This window comes from Poeciliopsis prolifica, unplaced genomic scaffold, assembly GCF_027474105.1.
Source record: "Poeciliopsis prolifica strain line A6 unplaced genomic scaffold, Auburn_PproV2 SCAFFOLD002, whole genome shotgun sequence".
In the NCBI taxonomy this organism is placed as follows: domain Eukaryota; kingdom Metazoa; phylum Chordata; class Actinopteri; order Cyprinodontiformes; family Poeciliidae; genus Poeciliopsis; species Poeciliopsis prolifica.
In genome coordinates, this window is record NW_026562377.1 from 3564487 (window position 1) to 3583877 (window position 19391).

At 37.3% G+C, this 19391-nt stretch overlaps 1 protein-coding gene across 1 annotated transcript in view; it reads left to right on the forward strand.

Annotated features, from left to right (window-relative positions):
• The window catches only part of LOC129375063 (collagen alpha-1(XXIV) chain), a 75025-nt gene that overhangs the window by 9009 nt on the left and 46625 nt on the right, over window positions 1-19391 (forward strand). The window contains exons 3-10 of the mRNA XM_055053884.1: window positions 2687-4062; window positions 8454-8507; window positions 11217-11270; window positions 13672-13725; window positions 15433-15486; window positions 16380-16424; window positions 17025-17078; window positions 17351-17395. Of these exons, the coding sequence (XP_054909859.1) occupies window positions 2687-4062; window positions 8454-8507; window positions 11217-11270; window positions 13672-13725; window positions 15433-15486; window positions 16380-16424; window positions 17025-17078; window positions 17351-17395 (1736 nt within the window). The remainder of the gene's footprint in view (window positions 1-2686; window positions 4063-8453; window positions 8508-11216; window positions 11271-13671; window positions 13726-15432; window positions 15487-16379; window positions 16425-17024; window positions 17079-17350; window positions 17396-19391) is intronic.

The following is a 19391-nucleotide window of genomic DNA, read 5'->3' on the forward strand; positions in this document are numbered from 1 at the left end:
GGTGGAAATGATTGAAGTTGATTGGAAGATAAAATCTGAATGAGTTGTTGTATACATGGTGAAAACGAACAATTTCTCTACTTCTAGGTTAACAGGTTGCAGTTATATCAGTCATATCACACCGAAAACAAGCACTCTCAAGTGTTTTGAACTGTCATAAAGATGTCCAAAGAGAGCTGTCATGTAGAACAAACCTGGCAAGGCTCGGAAGTAGAAGATTTTAAAGGCACTAGGAAGCAAACTTGTGACAGAGGTCTATAAAACCACAAAGCAGCCGGCAAGACACTAATAAAATGAGGAATTACAGTGTTCAGGGTGACAATCATAGCTCTGCCCAGGAATAAGCAAAGTAGCAGACCAAGAAAAACTCCACTTCTGAAGAGGGGAATACTTCAAGCCGGATGAAGTATGTTAGCCAATGGCACATAACATGCTTCTCCATGTTGTCTTCCGAAGTAACCATTATCCAGATTTTTAAAGTTAGTGAAGAACTGAAGAACAGGAGTTTATGTCATTGACTGCCCTGCAAAAGTTCTGAGTTGAGTCCAACTAAAAAAATCTGTGGGAACTAAAAACGAAAGGCTCGGCCAGAAAGTCGTCAGAGCTGAAGGAAATTGGGGCTCTTGCCAAAGAAGCATGGGCTGGGATTCGTCAGGAGATATGTTGAAACAAACTACTAGCCGTAATCCAGCAAAATCGCAAATACTTAAAAGCATCATGGGACTTAAATGTTCTCTGTATTCTCATTCCCTCATGCTTGATTGTTGTGACAAACATACCTGACCAGCATTCAGAGACTCCGTTACATCAGTTACACCTTATACTTGGTACATCTGTTGCTGCTCATATTGGCTCTTTCGACTTAACAACTATGGAATTTATTATAATGTTGTTATTTCTGAAGCAATGTTTAGTTTAACTTGAATTATGGTACAATGCGAGATCTGTGTATTGTTCTTTTCTCAGTGCTAAAACTGAACAACAACAAACCTGTCATTTTGTTTTGGTTTTTGGGGCTTTTGCCAAACTGTGCATCACCCTAGACATATTTAGCATAAAATCTCCTTACATTTGAAGTAGAAAAAGAATGAACAAGTAGTTTTTTTTATATACATATCTGATTACATGTTGCTTTAATAAACTTTAAATGGTGGTTCTTTGAATCCTTGTGCTGTCTCATGCATTCCAAGTTCTTGCCATTCATCTGGACTGCAGCTGCATTCATCCAGTTGAGGAAAAGCAGGAACGGGATCACGAGTGTCTGTGAGACGCTGTATTAATAGCACCGTGGTTGATCGGCATCCAGATTCGTAATATAAGACTTGTCTTAGCCTTAGATTCTGAATCACCTGTTAGAACTGTGTGAAAATAATATTGGCCAATGTCTTTAAATGGTAACAGAATGAGCAAGACTTGGTGCCAATGTTTGGCACAAACCAGTATTTAGTTTTTATAAAACCAATAAAATTGCTTAAGATGTCAAAATGTATTTAAAACAAAAGCAACAATTATTCCAATTAGTGCAAAAAGAATGTAAAAAATGGAGATTATTCCACTTAGACCATAATTGAGAACAATTTTTAATTTATTGCAGAATATTTAGGAAAATAAAATGAAATGAATCAACATGAGATAAATGTTTTTACATCATTATTGTTCAGAATATCATCCTTGTTTTTCATTCTGGATCTTACTGAATAAGACAAGTTGAACAAGCTGATGTGGTAAAATCAGTTGCTTAGTTCACATACTTCTTATAACTTCAGGATTGAATTGCCATAAGTATGGTTGTACTTTTTATTTTAATTGCACTGTCCATGGTTTGGGGAAATTTCCAGTTGGATATATCCAGTTATTTTTAAAAAAACATGCTTAATAAAAGATTTGGTAATTGAAAGTAATGTGACAAGAAATGGTTAAAGGAGAAAGACATGCATCAGAGGTCTCCAGGTCAGTCACCAAACCCTGGTTACTGGATGGGTCCTTCAAGGACCATCTGTAAATGGGCTGCCTGCTTTACCAGTATGCCACACATGCAGGAGACTGAGATAACGCTATTCAACCCGCAAAGGGTTTTTACAGAAATTTATACACACATTCACTCACCGAAGCCTTCTTATGATGAGATAACCAGCAGTAGAGGGCAACAGGTGGGTTTTTGGGTTTGGTTTTGATCTTATTCATCATTATGTCTTAGGTCTTTTAGGTTAGCCCTTCATGGTCCTTTGATTTTGTATTATTTGAGGTATTTTGCTCTGATCCTTTATATGATACCTTTGAATATACTTTTCAAAACAGGAATACTAAGTATTAGCAGTTGTATAAATATCTCTTTGTAACATCTTGGCATACCAGCACAACTTTGTTTCTACACTGTATCATTATTAAAAATGCACCATAAGTAAAACAAAACAAAGTAATGTACCACAACCAGGATGGTTTACAAGACACAGAAACTGTCACCTAAGAAAGTTTATTCTGCAAAGATCTTCTGGATCACAGCATGTCTGGCACTTCAATTACAGGCTCTGAAGACTTCCATTATTATTTTCTTCTTTAATTTGCATGGAGTCTCATGGAAAAAAGAAGATATTCATCTGCTGAGAAATTATTAATTATGTAACAATAGCTTTGTTACATAATTATAAATCATATAAATCTTACCAATTTCTTTTCTTCCTAACAGGAGTGGATATTCTCTATCAACTGGGGCTTACAAATCAAAGCAGAACAGACGATCCCTACCAGAGGACAGACTCGCCTCACACCCCTCACGCCGATGTCCCTCTGCCTTCGAATATCCCAGCTCCTGGCTACGGGGTGGTTTTCGACACAAACTCCCTCTATGAGATCCCAGCAAGCAGTCTGTTCCATTCAGAGTTTGGAGTTGAGTTTTCTTTTGTGATTAGCCTGAGCTCCTGGCGAGCCAACAATGCTTTTGTTTTTAGTGTTACAGATGGCAGGGACAGACTGCGTTTTGGCATTCAGCTGCTGCCACAAAAGGTAGTAGTCTACACTGCAGAGAAGTCCTCCAGCTACTTCACCCACAACTGGCAGGATGGACAGCAGCATGCTTTTGCTGTTGGTGTTCGAGCACGTTCAGTGTCGTTCTACGAGGACTGTGGAGCAGTGCAGCAGAGAGAGCAAACCTTGGGGAGGTCACAGAGATTGGGAGAATCTGGCAATGTCTTTACTTTGGGTAGGATGAACTCAAAGGCAGCTCAGTTTCTTGGTCAAGTCTGCCAGTTAGATATCTATCCCTCAGCTCAAGCTGCTGCACACTACTGCAAATACCTTAAAAAACAATGCCGGCTGGCCGACACCTATCGATCACCTTTGTCACCTTCTAGTTTGGATTTTGAGGCTAATGACCATCCTTCTTACCCTTCGACAATGTCCACTATTGGAGTAGCAGCTACACATCACGTTTCTAATAAATTTACAACAGCTGACAAACTGTTAACCAGTAGTCAAGTTGACACACAGTCTTCAACTCTGAGCCCAGTGACACAACTACATCCAAGGGAACAAAGCCACATTTTCACACTGAAACCGTCAACCTTCTCAACCCCGATTTTGCTTGAGCCTAACAGCCCCACACAAAAAACTCTGAGCGGGCACGCATCGGACATTGCTCACAGTAGATGGATCGCCACTTCAAAAAGCGAGTTGGCCAAACAGAGTCAACCCAGCGTAGAAGCGAATCATTTGGAGAACAGTACAGAGGAAGAGAGCGTTTCAGAAGATCTACATGTTTCTGAAGCTTCTCCAGCTGTTACTTTTCCAGTACGGCAAAGTCGGGGGAAAGAAGGACTCAGGAACTCCTTCAGGGACTCTGGCCTCAGGCATCAACAAACTCATCAAGTTCTGGAGTCTCATTTTAAAGCCAATGGCACTACTTTGTACAGGGAAAACCAGGTGGACACTGCAGAACACCATGCTTTGGATGGCAGCTATGACGACACAGACTATGGGGGATATGATTATGGATTTGAGGAACCAAACGTCTTTTATGAGTATGAAGATGGTTTAAATGGTCCCAAAGGAGAGCCAGGTCCTCCGGTAAGTGAATAAAATGTGTGATTTATAATTTTTGGTATTTTGTAGAGGTTGGTTTTACCACTTCATTGAGCACAAAATGCAAGAAAACCTAAATTGGTTTAAGACCATCACATTTTTATTGTAATATGATTTTCTAAAATGAACAAAAGGATACATTAAAGATTTTAACTATCATAATGCAGTTCTTAAAATGTGAGTAAACTTGAAGCAATTTTCATTTTTCATGCGTAAAAGCGCTTAGCATTTGCAACTATGGCAGATGAGCAAACTTTGATGTGATCACCACCTTACTGTACTGATATTTGTGATTAATATTAGAATAAATCTCATAAAAATACAATGGTTTGTTATGTAGTTGTAAAATGAACTGATACCCCTGGCAGAAAAGATTTGTTCTTTGTAGAGGATTACCATGCTACTGACTGGATGTTTTTAAGCTTCTCCAGCTGTTTCTCACTTTTCAGAAGTTTCAGAAGTGCTTTTATTGGACAATCAACAGTCAGCACCATAATCTCTATTAAATTGGACTACCCCTGTGATTTGAGTGGTATAAAACCAGATTTTTTCTGAAGTCTTAAACTCCACTACCCAAAGGCCAGTTCATCAACTTTTAGATGAATCCCAAGCACAGCATGTTTGAATCTTGGGTCTTGCTAATGTTATTGTTGTTATTTGAGACAGGTGTATTTAAGCAGATATGAATCTAACAGCTGGAGTACATCAACACTGATGTCTGGAGTTTCAGACCCCTGGCCAAGACTCAACGACTGAGGGAAATGCCTCTTTGCCTGTCCCTCAGTTTTAGCAGGATTTTTGCTTGACGATGGAACTTTGGGCATTAAAGCCAATTTAGCATATTTGCGTAGCCCCTGGAATAGCAATCTGGTCTTTGTATTTTTCTCAAGCACACCTTTTGTTCCAGATGTTACAAAGGCAGAGCTTCAATTGAAGCCAGAAATGTATATTTACATACATCCAAATAAAATGATACACACATTTGTTCCTTACCGTCTCTAAAGATTGATGTCAGGGGCCACTTTGTAACCACTTTGTTGATATTTTTGGAGTTATTGTCCCTTTGGAGGACCCATTGGAGCCCATGCTTTAACTTTGTGGTTCATGTCTTTTGACATTGTTTCAGTTTTTCCAAGAAATGGTCTTTCCTCATGCTGCTGTCTATTTAATGAAATGTACCAACATAACAGCGGAGGAGCTCCACAACATGATTCTGCCACCTCCATGCTTCATCATTTGGATGGTGTTCCCAGGCTTACCAGCATCTCTTACTTTTTCAAGTGTAATGATGGTCATTATTATCAAACAGTTTCACTTTAGTGTCATCACATCACAAGACATGTCTCCAAAAATGAAGGACTTTGTCCCTACAGATATTTGAAAGCACAGTAGGAGGACAGCATTATGTTTTCTGGTACTGTTTCTGAATATTGTGATAGAAATTTTAAATGTGACATACTCACATTTTTCTGATGTGCTTTTATATCATGACACCCTCTCTTATATGATTTAACATCTCAGTGACTAAATATATACTCTGCTTAACTGGTAGCTTAATTATGGAGTGCAGTAATGTCTCAGCTGTTACCAGAACCTGATGTGGGTCCATTCTGGGCAGTCAGAAGACTCAGAATCAACTCACTACTGCGTTTGTTTTTATGTTCACCACAGACAGACTTCCTCTGTGTTTTCATAGGGAAGTTTTACAACTTGGTGCATGTCAGTGATTTTGTTCTTAGTAAAGCCTGGTGCATGGTGACCCTCATTATGATCGGATTAGCTGCTTTTGTGCCCATATAAATTACACATTTGGACAATTTAATTCGAGTATATTTCAGTTCAATCAAGGAATCTTGCACATGTAGACGTAGTTAAAGATTGCCTTCTGCCTGCAACCTGTGCATTTTTCTTGTAATGTTTATGTTGTCCTGACAAACCCTTATGTTCTGTTTTAGATCTGTAAATTTCAGGATTCCCCCCACAAAATAGAGTTCCTCCCTATGTTTAAAATAGCCACATATAGGAAAAATATAAGGATCATTTTGTCTTTGAGACATTTCTGAATTTTGTTTTTGAAAGACTTTAATCGTTTCACTTTTGGGACATGTGTGGTATGGTCTTGCAGCTGCAAATTGTAGTTTTCTATGTTTATATAGTAACTGGTCTTGTCTTTTTGTTTCTTTTTGACTAGTCCTGTCTCGGCATTTCAGGCAAACTAGAGAGAAACCAATTTCCTAAATGTGCTTTCAGTTCTGCAGCAGCAATTAGCCTTTTCTTGTTCCAACAGCTTTTTAGTCTGTGGGAAGAATTTCAGCTTGTCGTTTCTGGAATATTAATGACCATCTAATACAATTTCCTTTCACATAATGATCACAGGCAGGGTTTTCTTCAGCCTTTCAATTCTAGTAACATGCAATTTTTGAATGTTATAATTGTGGAATTTGACAGTATTTCTTATGTAAACTTTGAATGTTGTTTCTGAGACTTCTTTTGGTCCACATTGCTAGATATGCTAGCTTTCATTTGCTAACTCACTGAAAAGATAGCAACTGCTAAGTCATCATCAACGGAAAACTCTTAATAAACTTTAGCAAGCTAGATTGAATTTGTTGCCTTCCAGGCTAGTAAATAGTAATACAATCTAAATTTGCATGTACCACAGTATATATATATTATCTCTCGTTAGAAATGAAAATATAACAAATTTTAAGATTTAATGAATCCAAAATTAAACAGAATCAAATAGTTGTGGTTTGACCATGTGAGAGTTTCTGTTTCCCTGGCCTGCGGTGTGGTGTGGGCGTGGTGAAGATTCACTGTTTCCATTTCTCTGTATGTGGGAGTTTGGAAGAACAAACAGCAGTTTCTTTACTGGTGTCCCCTTAGTGATCATTCACCACTCTGACTAATACTGTAAATGCACAAGTGGAACTTGTTAGATTCACTAGCTTGTGCAAAACTTTAAATATCAATTTAATATTGAAAATATAGCATAAACATCAAACGGACATTGATCTTCCCCTTTTTTCTCTTTCTCTACATTTTATTGTGGATGTACTACATTAGAACAACAATATTTTTGTAGTTCAAAGACACAAACATCCACATCAGGGCAGAGCTGGGAAAGTCCATTTGAACTACTAGAAATAATATAGACATGACTTGATGTACATGCCTTGTAAAGATAATCTTTTTGTACCTTTTGTTTTGCTTCAACCACAAACAATAATGTATTTAACATGGATTTTATGGGATAGACCAACAGAAATTAGTACAAATGAAAAAGATGTATTGTTTTCACCTTTTGTTATACGATAAAATTGAAATGGTTTGGGTTGCATATGTATTCAGTGTCACTATTTTGCAGAAATACTCTAAGCTGATATTTTCTCCCAGCTTTGGACTTCTAAAGACAAAATAGCTGAACTTCTGTCCAATTGAACAGAGAGTTTTTGTGATTTTACAGACTCTCAGTTGGATTTTGTTCTGGGCTGTGATTGAATCTTTTTAACATCTTAACAAGCCTTCAAATAAACGGTTGTTGTCCTGCTAAACTCAACTCCAGTCACTGCTGGCTGAGGTTCTCACAGAACAACTTTCTTTGTACATAAATTAAATATCTTTGTGTTTGATCTGTCAAAAAAAAGTCAAAATAAAATGCATTGGTGTGAGTGAGCTGACAAAAAGTTCACCTTTAAGATTCACTGAACTTTTTTGAACAAATCCATGCATTGGGTACCTCGGTGTACGATGCTTTTGTATATCTTGAACTTTTGTAAGGATAGAAGCATCGAATTTGAATGGTTTTTTTTCTTAGCCTGGTTCTACTTATTTATTATAAGCTTAAATTTGACATTTTTTGGTAATTACAGTTACTAATAAATGTTCTGAACTGACTAAACTTTTGTTGGCAGGTAAACAATCAGTTGTCTTAGTCACAAGGACAAATACATAATAGAATATATTTCAAATATTATGACAAAAACAAATGATATATGTCCCATTCTTAAAAATGTGATGATTTTCATTATTTCATTAAACATTTTCAGAGTAGTGTTTCGAGAAACTTAACTTGGTTGGCTTCATGTCAACAAGACAAGTGCTGCTTACAAAAAGTTGTTTTAATCTCACTGTCTCATTAGTGTCCACCTTATTTACAGTTTAAAAATAAATCAAGTCTCTTTTGAGCTGTAGAGTTCTTGCATGTGGGTGGAACATGCTTATGGAGTCCTGGGCTGCAGGACTACATGTTATCGCTTGCCATTAACACACACGCTCTCATCTTTCTTTTTTTTCCCCCGCTCACTCCCTTTTTCTATTGATGTTCCTTTCCAACTGTCTCGATCTTTCCCTATCCTTGTGTCTCTCGGGTTTAGGGTCCTCCTGGTCCTCCTGGTTTACCTGGTCCTTCGGGAAAGAGAGGTTCAAGGGTGAGTCACTCATGCAATTATGATGGCAAACTGCCACCAATGTCTAAAGTGGATATAATTCATCACACAAGGTGAAGTTTACTGACATCCAGATATGCAAGATTTTTTTTCCCCGTCATTATGCAATCATAATATTTTAAAGGTGAATTCTGTATTTCTGTCTCGAGATAGTTTATATGAAAACAAAAGCAATACATTACAAAAAAGCATAAGTTTTGGATTAAATGTGTTGCAATTTGTATGTTTTACTGTAAACAGAATTATTGCATTTTTTGCATCCTTTTCCTAACCTGAGGGTTGCACACTGATTTAGTGCAGACTTTTCTGGTATTTTGAATTGCAGCAGTCTGCTGAGCTGACTTGGAGCTGACGAATCAAATCAGTCAGAGCAGATGTGTGTGTGTGTGTGTGTGTGTGTGTGTGTGTGTGTGTGTGTGCGTGCGCGTGTGCTTGTGTGTGAGGGTGTGTGTGTTTTTATTTATTTGGTTAGGCGGGGCTGTTTCTTCCAGCTGCTTATTTTACAGGAAAAAAATGTAAACACATGGAAGCAAATAACAATACATAAGGCTCAAACCCTACCATCCAAAAGCATGTAGCCCGATATTTCACGAGTTTAACATATTATTTGTAAAACTGGCATACCTAAAAAACAGCAGTTACTTTTTTTAGAGAGAGTTGCTGACACATGCTTCTGCTCTTGGCGTGACTGTTGTTAGGAAGCTTCATAAGCATACATTAGGATGAAATAATTCACATAACTCAGGAAACATTGAACTACCGCTGAGCATCAACATTAAAACAAATATACTGTTCCAGCTGCAATCAGCAGCTGCATTTAAAGTCGATACATCTTCACTCTGATCTTCAGACTTCTCTTTAAGCAGCTGCCAAGGCTGTCATGATGCAATGTTGCAATAACGCCGTGAGCCCCGAGGGCCTTCTGGAAACCAAACACAACACAGTGTGTTGAATGGATAGGTTACGTGGAACCATAAATGTCTATTAATACGATCACTTCTGGTTGTTGCTCTTCCTCAAACAGCATCTTCTTCATGGATCATTTTTCCGGAGGAATTTTCTGTAAATCTCTACACTGTATAAGCATCTCTGTAATGCTTTTAAACAGCATAAAAGGCTTGAAGGGAGAGAGGCCGACAGACAGGAAAGCATGTCTACTAGTAAAAAAGAATAAATAACTTGGCTCCTTCAAAGCCTACCCTCAGCCCCAAAGGCTACGTCATAAAGTAAAACCAGAGTGTAGCTTGAGATCATTCTGTAGCGAAAAGCTATTAAGTGTGTTGTGGCTGACTCCCTAATGTCTTATTGTAAAAATCATCCTCGTTTGATCCTTTGAATCACATCATACCACTTGATGTGGGCCATTGTGATGAGGAGCAGACTTGTTATAATTTTCTTTTAATTTGTCAAAACTGGATTGTATACATTATTGTCTGCAGAACTATTTTAATTCTTGTTCTACTTTTCTAATTTAATTTCTATATTTTTTGTGTTTTGGTTTATGATATGCTCTTGTACATAGACATGCACAGATCAGAATTTAGTGGTTTTGATTTTTCTTCAAGAGTTGTGTTGGAATATATGAGAATAGCAATAAAGTGCAATCTGTTAATGTTTATGTTTGGAGGAGAATAAACATCACTGTACTACATGCGATAACAGTTAACTGTTATCGCATGTAGTACAGGGTTTAACTGTTTAACTGGGTTTAACTGTTATTTTAAAACAAAAATAAAATTGAGCATGGTATAGAAATGTGCATGTATATTCTCACAGAAATAGAGCCAATATTTCCAAACCCAGCATCTTTCCTAGCAGGCAGAGGTTGAAATCATAAAGCGATGAAATAGAACAACTCAGCTGCACTCTGTACATCCTTCCTGGTGTCTGTTTTATACCTTACTCTCTCACAGCTAGACTGAACAGACAGATCTCAAGATCCAATGGAAAAATCCGGTTTCCTTTTAAATTGTCTTTTAGATCATTGCTATTAAAAAATACATTCACACCAACAGTCTGGCTCACTGTCACTGAAAGGCAAACTTTGAATTTTATTTCACTTGTAACAGCAAGTTTATTCAAAGATGTTAAACATTTCTTCTGTCACAGCATTAACACAATAGCAGAAGAGTTTAACATAATCTTGCTACCTGTAAAATCATGGTAGCTGATGCAACTAAACTAGCTATTTAATGAATCAGACTATCTGCTGTGGTAAGAAGTTCTCATTCAGCTGCATAATGGAAATGTCACTCTTTTTGATTGTTTCAGTTTTTATGAAAAAAAAGTGCTGGAGCTTCTTATATTTTTACACTGCTGTTATTAGTGTTATTTGCTGTTATTAGTGTTATTTGCAAGTGAAAAGTGTGGCAGCGTTTTTTCCCAAAATATTTCTTTCTGCTGATTAATGGTTAATGGTGTTCTTCCTGTCACTCTTCTGTTACATTAAAAAGCCTTCAAGATGAAAGAATGGCATCACAGGAAATATTTGAGATTTTAAAATTGTACCTATTTAAAAACCTCAAAACAATTTAACTATGGGGTCCAGACCATACCTGATTGTGGTCCTTTTCTATATTTATCCAATGAAAAGGCTTCTTGATGGAACTATGATACTTCACTTATGTTGATTTCATCTACATAATGAAAAGAAATAATATGTTATATTATTTTCTTTTGATTTTGGTCTAGGGTCCAACTGGTCCTCAGGGAAAACCTGGACAACCTGGACCACCGGGGCCAAAGGTGAGAACTGCTGTACAGTAAGAGAAAGAGAGAGAAAGGCTTCTCACTGTCTGTGCAAGAAAATAGTAATTTTTTCACACAAACATACATCCTATGGGAGTGTTTCTATTATAATTGCTGCTTCACTTGATATGTGAAAACATGAATAAGTTCGAAATCCCATCCAATACAATGAGGTATTCATACAATACAAAGTAAAATACAATACAAAGTATATGTATCTATATAAGTGTAGATTATGTTAAATTAATGCCTCATAAGCCTTTGTATTCTCCAAAAACTCACAAAAGTCAGAGCAACGCTGATGCAAAATCAGTGAATTTATTGCATGAAAAAGTAAAGAAGGTGAAAAAAAACAACCCAAATCTTCTCACTGTCTGACATTAAATAAGGCTAAACATTTCTGTTTTCAGTGTGTATGGATTAACAATATCATTTCTGTCAGCTGAATGTCAAAACATTTAGAGAACCTTAGGGTCAAAAGTTCACAAGCATTTCTTTATTATTAAATATAATTTCCTGTGTGAATTATCTCAAACATTTTGGCGACCTTTCCTCAAGCTTTCACCATGAACACTTCCAGGATGCAGTGACGATCAAGCTGCTCCATTGAAGCACTGAGTCTGTATCAGGGAGATGACATTCTGATACAGGAAATGCACTTTCAGATGCAAATTTCTTACATTTATTAAATCCGTTTTTGAGGATTTCTGTAACTTTATGTCACAAATTTTTAACTTTATAATCTCATAAAGATACAAACGTTACAGTACAAGTTTCCTGGAGCTTGATGCCTCTATTTGTTTTAAGTGTTTTCCTGCTCAACACAGCAGGTTATTTGTGATTGTCAGTCTTTTGCAGCACTGGGTGGCATGATGAGGATGCAAAGCAATTATTATATATATACATCTAAACTATAAAGAACAGTGGTCCCAGTGATATGACCAATGGTTCTTAACGATTCATTAGACCACATTGTGGTGATTAAAAAGCCTCATTAAACTGTCTTATAAATTCTTCACTCTAACAAAAATGTAGACACAGTTTTTATTGTAGTGCAAATGAGTTCAATTATGGCGACTGGCGAGATCAACATGCTAAGCCAGAAACCGCCAGATGTTGCCAGCAGCTGAGATAATGAGGCAATGTGTCGTCATTGTGTGACAGGAAAGAAGAAAAACTTTGATTATAAACAATAAAGAAGATAGGGGTCTAGATCTGCCTTCTTGACCACCCTATAGAATCATGGGTTTGTGTGGTTTGCTACAACGCATAATGTCAGTTTCAGCTTTTAAGCCACACAGTTGATAAAATAAATAGGAAGAAAAAAAGCAGGAAACATGTCTGGTGAGTTTTCTTCCAGTGTGGGGACATATATGTTGGTACAACAATACAAGGATGTGGGTAGCCTCAAGCAGATGTTTGTGGTAGCAGTTTTCCTACATAGCTGCCACAGAGAGGCTGCACCATGCAATCAGTGGTATATGAAGCAAGCCATGCTGCAGGCAGAAAAATAAAAGATCACTAGGTCTTCCACTCTAACATTGTTAAACAGATCTATCGTCACTTTTAGTTTTAAACGCGACATAGATTTAAAAGTAGGAAATATTAGATGTTCTAGCAGTACTCGAGTCTTTTGATTCACTAGGCTTACTTGGCTCAGCTTCACTCAATTATTGTGCAATACTCTTCCACCTGCTGATGAGCTGTTCCTGCCAGCTGTATGTCCATATTTGTGAAGATTAATAAAAAGTTTGTCTAATACCGTAGCGACTAGTTGATGAGACAGTCTGACTCCCTGGAACTCAAACAATAAAGGGAATAAGAGAGAGTTTGACTCGGTTAGAGAGACTATCACTCACTGAAATATGTTGTGAACACAAGCAGAGGAGTTGGCTGACTGCATGAGATGTTCAAACAATCTACTTTGTACTTAAAAGAGCCTGTCAGAGGTCTTCACGCATTGTTGACTGTTGTTCAAACAGGACAGAGTTTTGGTTTTTGGGTTGTATGCCTTGCTGGGAGAGTGTCAAACTGTGGTAAGATGATTCTCAGACTCTGGTTGATGTTAAATTGTTCTTGAGGAAATTCTGAGCCTTGGAAGGAAATATGTTTAAAAGACAGGGGGTCTAATAAACATGTGGAGTAAATAAGCGCAGGTATTTCAGAGCAGGCATTGAACACCTGGTAGATTTCTTTATAGCTTTGGAAACATTGTGGGATAAGTTACGATAACTTGGTTCACGATTAACATAGTGAATAACAGGAGATCTTTTTGCATACATTTGTAGTAGTTGGAGTTTTATATATTGTGTGAAGGTCAAAAATGCTTTTCTGGGCTTCAACTTTTTCTCTCTGTTCCTCAAAACCAGCTGATATTGTGACGTTTATTCCATTCCAGGGTTCAAAAGGAGACCCGGGTCTTTCTCCAGGCCAAGCTTTGCCAGGGCAAAAGGTAAAAAAAAAATCTTTGATGAATATTGAGAGCAAATACATTTGTTGACACACAGATGAACAAAAGCAAACAACTGAATCAATAACTTCACCAGAAAAAGGCCCAGACTGGAATCAGACTTACAATCCTGACAGGAGAAAGATTCGTAACATTTTTTTCAAAGAACACTTGATGATGTTTTCCTAGTCAAGATGTGGCATCCAACCTTTATATTATATGTGTACTAATGTAGCAGCATTTAATTAGCTTCTGCAGCTGATGATCAGACCACTGAGGTCCCTGCCTTTGGTCATTGCTTTGGTCGCTCCCACAAGTAAAACTGGATCAAGAGCATTGTCAGACCCCAAAGTGCTTCACACGACATTCAGTTATTCACCCATTCATGCACGTCTTGCACAAGAATACAACGACACAGGCAGACAGACGACCCACCAAATGAGGGCCGAACTGCCACCACTATCACCACCATCATCCTACAAGTAATGAGCCCACGTTTCCTTTTTGGATTGTGCTTGACCGGGCTCTGTGGGTAAAAGCTCAGACACCAGTGGGTGTCACCACAGCTGTTCTCTAGAGGAAGGCGAGGGAATGCTGCTCCATAAAGAGTTCGCAGGCTGCATTTTGTCTGATACATCACCTAAAACCTGTTTGCCATGGTTGAACCCACACAACGCTTAACTGCTTTCCTCTTAGGATCATTCTGTCACTCAGTTTCAGCATTGGCCTTTAATTATATGAACTTTACCTAATCCAAACAAGCTTACCCTACAGTACAATGCAAGGTAAACCTTTTAACAAGCCAACACAGTCTGACACAAACAGCAAATGTCTATTTATAATACATTGTTCCATGTTAAGTATTCACTTTGTTTGATTCTTTACTACTTCAATTTATTTATTTTTTGTGTGTTTTCTCATTTTTATAAGAACTTCTTATTCCCTCATTTAACATTTCTGAATCACGCTGCTAACACTGATCTGTGTGGCGTCACCACAGCTGTTTTCTCTTATTGCGTTGCTCCATCCAAACACCATGAACGTAATGATTTTCCTGAGCAGCACAGCTAAGTTTCTTGAACTAATTACATGCATCCTGATTCCATCGAGTTCAACACTTTCTGCACTCAAACAAGAAGAAAAAAAAAATACCAGAAGTTATTTTGCCTTGTAATACTTTCTTGATAGCAAGACATTAAAAGTTGAATTAGTTACAAACAAAATTTTAGTGCTGTATTTATGAGGTGTCATTGCAATGTCATATTGATGAGTTACTTCAAACATAAAACCCTGAATATTGAAATATTAACATATTCTGCCTCTTTCTGCAACCAAGGGGAAAGAAGTGTTTTTAATAAAATGATGCTGTTTGGAAAATGAAACCCTCTGCACTCAGCTAGTTGTTCCTATTGGCCACGGTGTGTCATGCTGGACTACAGTTAAGTCCTCCCCCACAGCCACTAATATAAATCTCAGCAATTAGCAACCTAAACATATCTAAGTTGTTTACTAAATGTGTGCACCCAAACATCTTAAAGTAGTAATACAGAAAAAGGGAAATTCAAAATAACTGTACTGCATAAAAGAAACTAAAGTAAATAAATACTATCTAAGAAACAAATGAAGGACCCTCCACTGTTGGTTTAATTTTTACTTGGTTTTTAATGTATTTGTTAACTTTATGCAATTTGTCTGTGTTTGTGTCAATAGGGTGACAGAGGCCCACCTGGTTCACCTGGGCTGAAAGGATTTCCAGGACCACCGGTAGGAATAAATGTGTCTGGTTTTGTGTGTAATGCATGAGCTGCTAACATGGCAACAAAAACAGCCTTTGAATCAGTAAGAAACTTTGTGCTTGCAATTGAGCTTTAGTTGTAATTAGTTGTACTTTGTTATGAAAATCAAATTTTATTAGTCTTACCTCTTCAAAAGTGTTCATACCCCTTACATTTTTCCAAATTACAGCCACATACTGGTGTATTTTATTAGGACAACAAATTGTTGTACATTTTGTGACATGAAAGAGAATTTTTTTTAATAAAATTCAGAAATGTATGGGGTACATTTGCATACATCTCTAAACAACAGAATAAAAAACAGCTTTATTTTGCCAAGTTTTTCATTCCATCAGCACTCTGAGCATCACCAGCCTTTTTTATGTCTTGTAAATATGTAGATATGCAATGTTTTTACAAAACATTGCATATCTACATATCTACATATATACAGTTTTACTGCCTATTAATAGTTTATGTAAAGCATTTGAAAATGGGTTATGTTTTTTAAAATTGTCTGTACAAAACCTGGCATAACATCATAAATACACATAAAGGGACTTGACTGAGATCAGTATTTATGATTCAAAAATAACTTGAGAAGGAAGTTATTTATTTGGTACTTTTTTTAATTTATTGTTTATTTCTTTTATCTATGCTGGAAATGTATTATCTTTAACATTCTCTTAGTTTATTCTCTGTAATTTTGTACAAATTTTGGCATTTTCTAGAATATTTTCTTGTCTCAAGTCTTCTACCAGCTTTGCATAAACAAATACCCACAAGCTGTTGAGGTTCTTGTAGAGCACACCTGTAGACTGTTCTGTGATGTTTTTGTGTTTGAAGGTATGCTAAAAATATTTTCTTGTTCTGATTTTGAAGGGTCCAAAGGGTTATCAAGGTACACCTGGCCCACCAGGGGAACAAGTAAGTAATCATTTTTAATTCAGACTGAATTTGGTTTTCTGTGATTCCACAATCATGGAAATTCACGCAAAATTAAAAGTTCCCTGCATTTCTTCGCCCTGACGCACAATTGTTAATTTTTCACAGAAATGGTCAAAAACATTGGGTTTATGTGCTTGCTTACTCCCATCCCTAGGTGGCAGTATTTCTTACTGATGCTAAACTGCTGCCTCATCCATATTTGATATCAAGTTATTTTTTGTGATGATACTATTTAAGTAAAAATGCATGCAAACACTTTTTTGGTTGCACACCAAATAAGTGTTTCAGGTTGTGTGAATCTAAGGACATCAGCTTGCACAATCCAGTCAGTGTTTTCTTTTATCCTCAGTTTAAATCTCACTTTCCTTTGCTGGAAACACCTTCCATGTTGTCAAAATGCTCTGCAGGAAGCAACAGTTAGCAGACGGGGTGTCTGGACTGAACAGTGTGTGTTTTATTCTTGCAGACAGCAGCAGCAGAAGCCTGTCTTTCTCCTCTTTCAGTTCATCCGTTCCACCTAATCTCATTCATTGTTCATTCACGCTCTCTCTCTTGTTCTCACTCTTTTTCTTACTGAAGGGCATACCAGGACCTCCTGGGGAGTCTGGAGCTGCAGGTTACCCTGGCAGGCAGGTGCAGTGAAAAACACAAGAAAAGTTTCTCCATGAATCCATTTTACAGTAAAACCTCCCTGATATCATCTGCCCTGCTGTTCTCTACACTTGTTACACTCTCATTTGATTTTAATTGAAATTATTTGAATGCCAATATACTCTCAGGTTTTCATCCAGATGACTATAGCAATTTTTTGTACATGAGTGTGGTTAGAAATACATTTTCTGATAATGAGGATGCCTGTTCTTCAAAAATGTGTCTTGTTGATCAAAACCTTGTTTTTCTTTTAGGGCTTAGCTGGGCCACAAGGTAGCCCCGGACCTAAAGGTGTCAGTGTAAGTAGCTTTCCGCTCCCGTTCTGCCCTCTTTTCTTCTACAGCTTTGGATTAAACACTTCATTTCCTCAAGGGATCAAGATGGTGTCAGGTGCTTAACTTTGTTCTATAGAGAAAGATCAGGATAAGACTCACATTTTCATCATACATCCTAAGGGGAGTCCTCGTGTGAGGGTTAGTGTGACATCGTGACAACAGTTAATTCTTCTAACTGTAGTTCATTCTTCACAGAAGAATGCCCCATCAAAAAAACAAGAAAATCAAGGGAAGAGAAGAGGATGCAGGAAAAATAGATGAGAGTAAATCTGAAGGCAGACAGAGGGGGTGGCTAAAAGAGCTGGTGAGAGAAAGGGATTTTATGTGGAAAACTGCAACTGGGAGAAAGAGGATAGCTGGGATTACAGTGTCAGGCTGAGGTTGGGATGGGGAAAAGGACAGAAAGAGCTTTGATAAGGCTAAAGCGTAGGAGAAAGAGACGTGGTGAGTTAGAAACCCACTGACATATGCATGAAAAGAACAAAGATGATACAGAACATTTCTGTACAGCAGTTTGTCAAACCATTGTGTGTTGCTTTCAACGATGTATTATTTTACTTTTCTGAAGCTTTTCGTTTACAGTACGTTGCAAAAGTATTCACACCTCTTAAACTTTTTGTAACAGACCAACAAAATGTACCATATCACTGTAAAACGGAAAGAATGTGACAAAAGCATGCACGCCTGAAGATCTGAAAAGTGTGGAGTGTATTTATATAAGGTCCCCTAAATAATATTATGTGCAACATATTACCTTCACAAGCTTCCTTGCTTATAAATATAGTCTATATTTGTATAAGTGTGTTTTTCTGACTTCCCACTCATGAACTAACAACAACGCCCCCGAAGTCGGAATTTCGATTGGGAAAGTCAGAGTTTACAGAGCAAATCTGCCTCATTTCTAATACGGCTATTATTACAGATCAAATGGAGTAATGTAGCTGATATTTATTAGTGCTTCTGAGGGGTTGTAGTGCAGTAAACCAGTGCAAATATTTCATTTGTGTTTGAATGCATATAATGGAAAGAAACATATTGCCATTTTTTTGGTAATATCCTTTATTTAGCACAAAATCAAACGGGCAATCTCATAATTTTTTGATTAGCACCATAATAGCACTCAGCTTAAGTATCCTGTTTATGATTTACCATGTCCCGAATTGGAGAGAGGCTCAGCATGTGGATGCACAATGATGCTGCTATTGTTATGAAGTACGATCTCAGTAGAGTTAAATGCAGAACAATTGTTGAAGGAAATGCGTTAAAGGACACAGAAGACTTGAGATTAGAAGAGAGATTCACCTTCCAGCAAGGCAATAAACTTAAACACGCAACTGTTGCTCCAATGGAATAGTTTAGAATAAAAATATACATGTGAAAGAGTGGCCCAGTCAAATCAAAGAGCAAACATTTTATAGATGTGCAACGTCAAAACATGCCCTAAAAGACTTGCAGCTGTGATTGTAAAAAAACAGGATTTTACAAAGTATAGATTCAAGGGTGCTAAATACATAAATAAACCACACTTCTTAGATTTTTACTTGTTAAAAAACTAAAAAATGTCCATGTCTGCACATGATTCTTTGTGGCATTGTCTTTAACCGTAACCAAGAATCCCAATGAAACAATAACTGATTTTAGTTGTAAGGTGAAAAGCTGTGCTCCAGTGATGTGGGTGCAATCACAAAACACTTTATGATCATATGAGTCACTGTTGGCTGCAGCCGTTTCCTAACTTTGAAGCTTTACGTATTGCAGTCGTCGCAATGTGCTTCTAATGACTAATCTGAGGATCATTGGGTTTAATGGGCTCATGGTTCGTTAAACTAAATTATGTAAAAGCAAAAGCTCTGGAGCAAAATATTCTCGCTTTTCTTCTTTATCCCTTTTACCTTTATCAAAGAAATGAGAGTGTTTTGGGAAACAGTCCTGAATGCTTTGGAGATGAAACATTACAGAT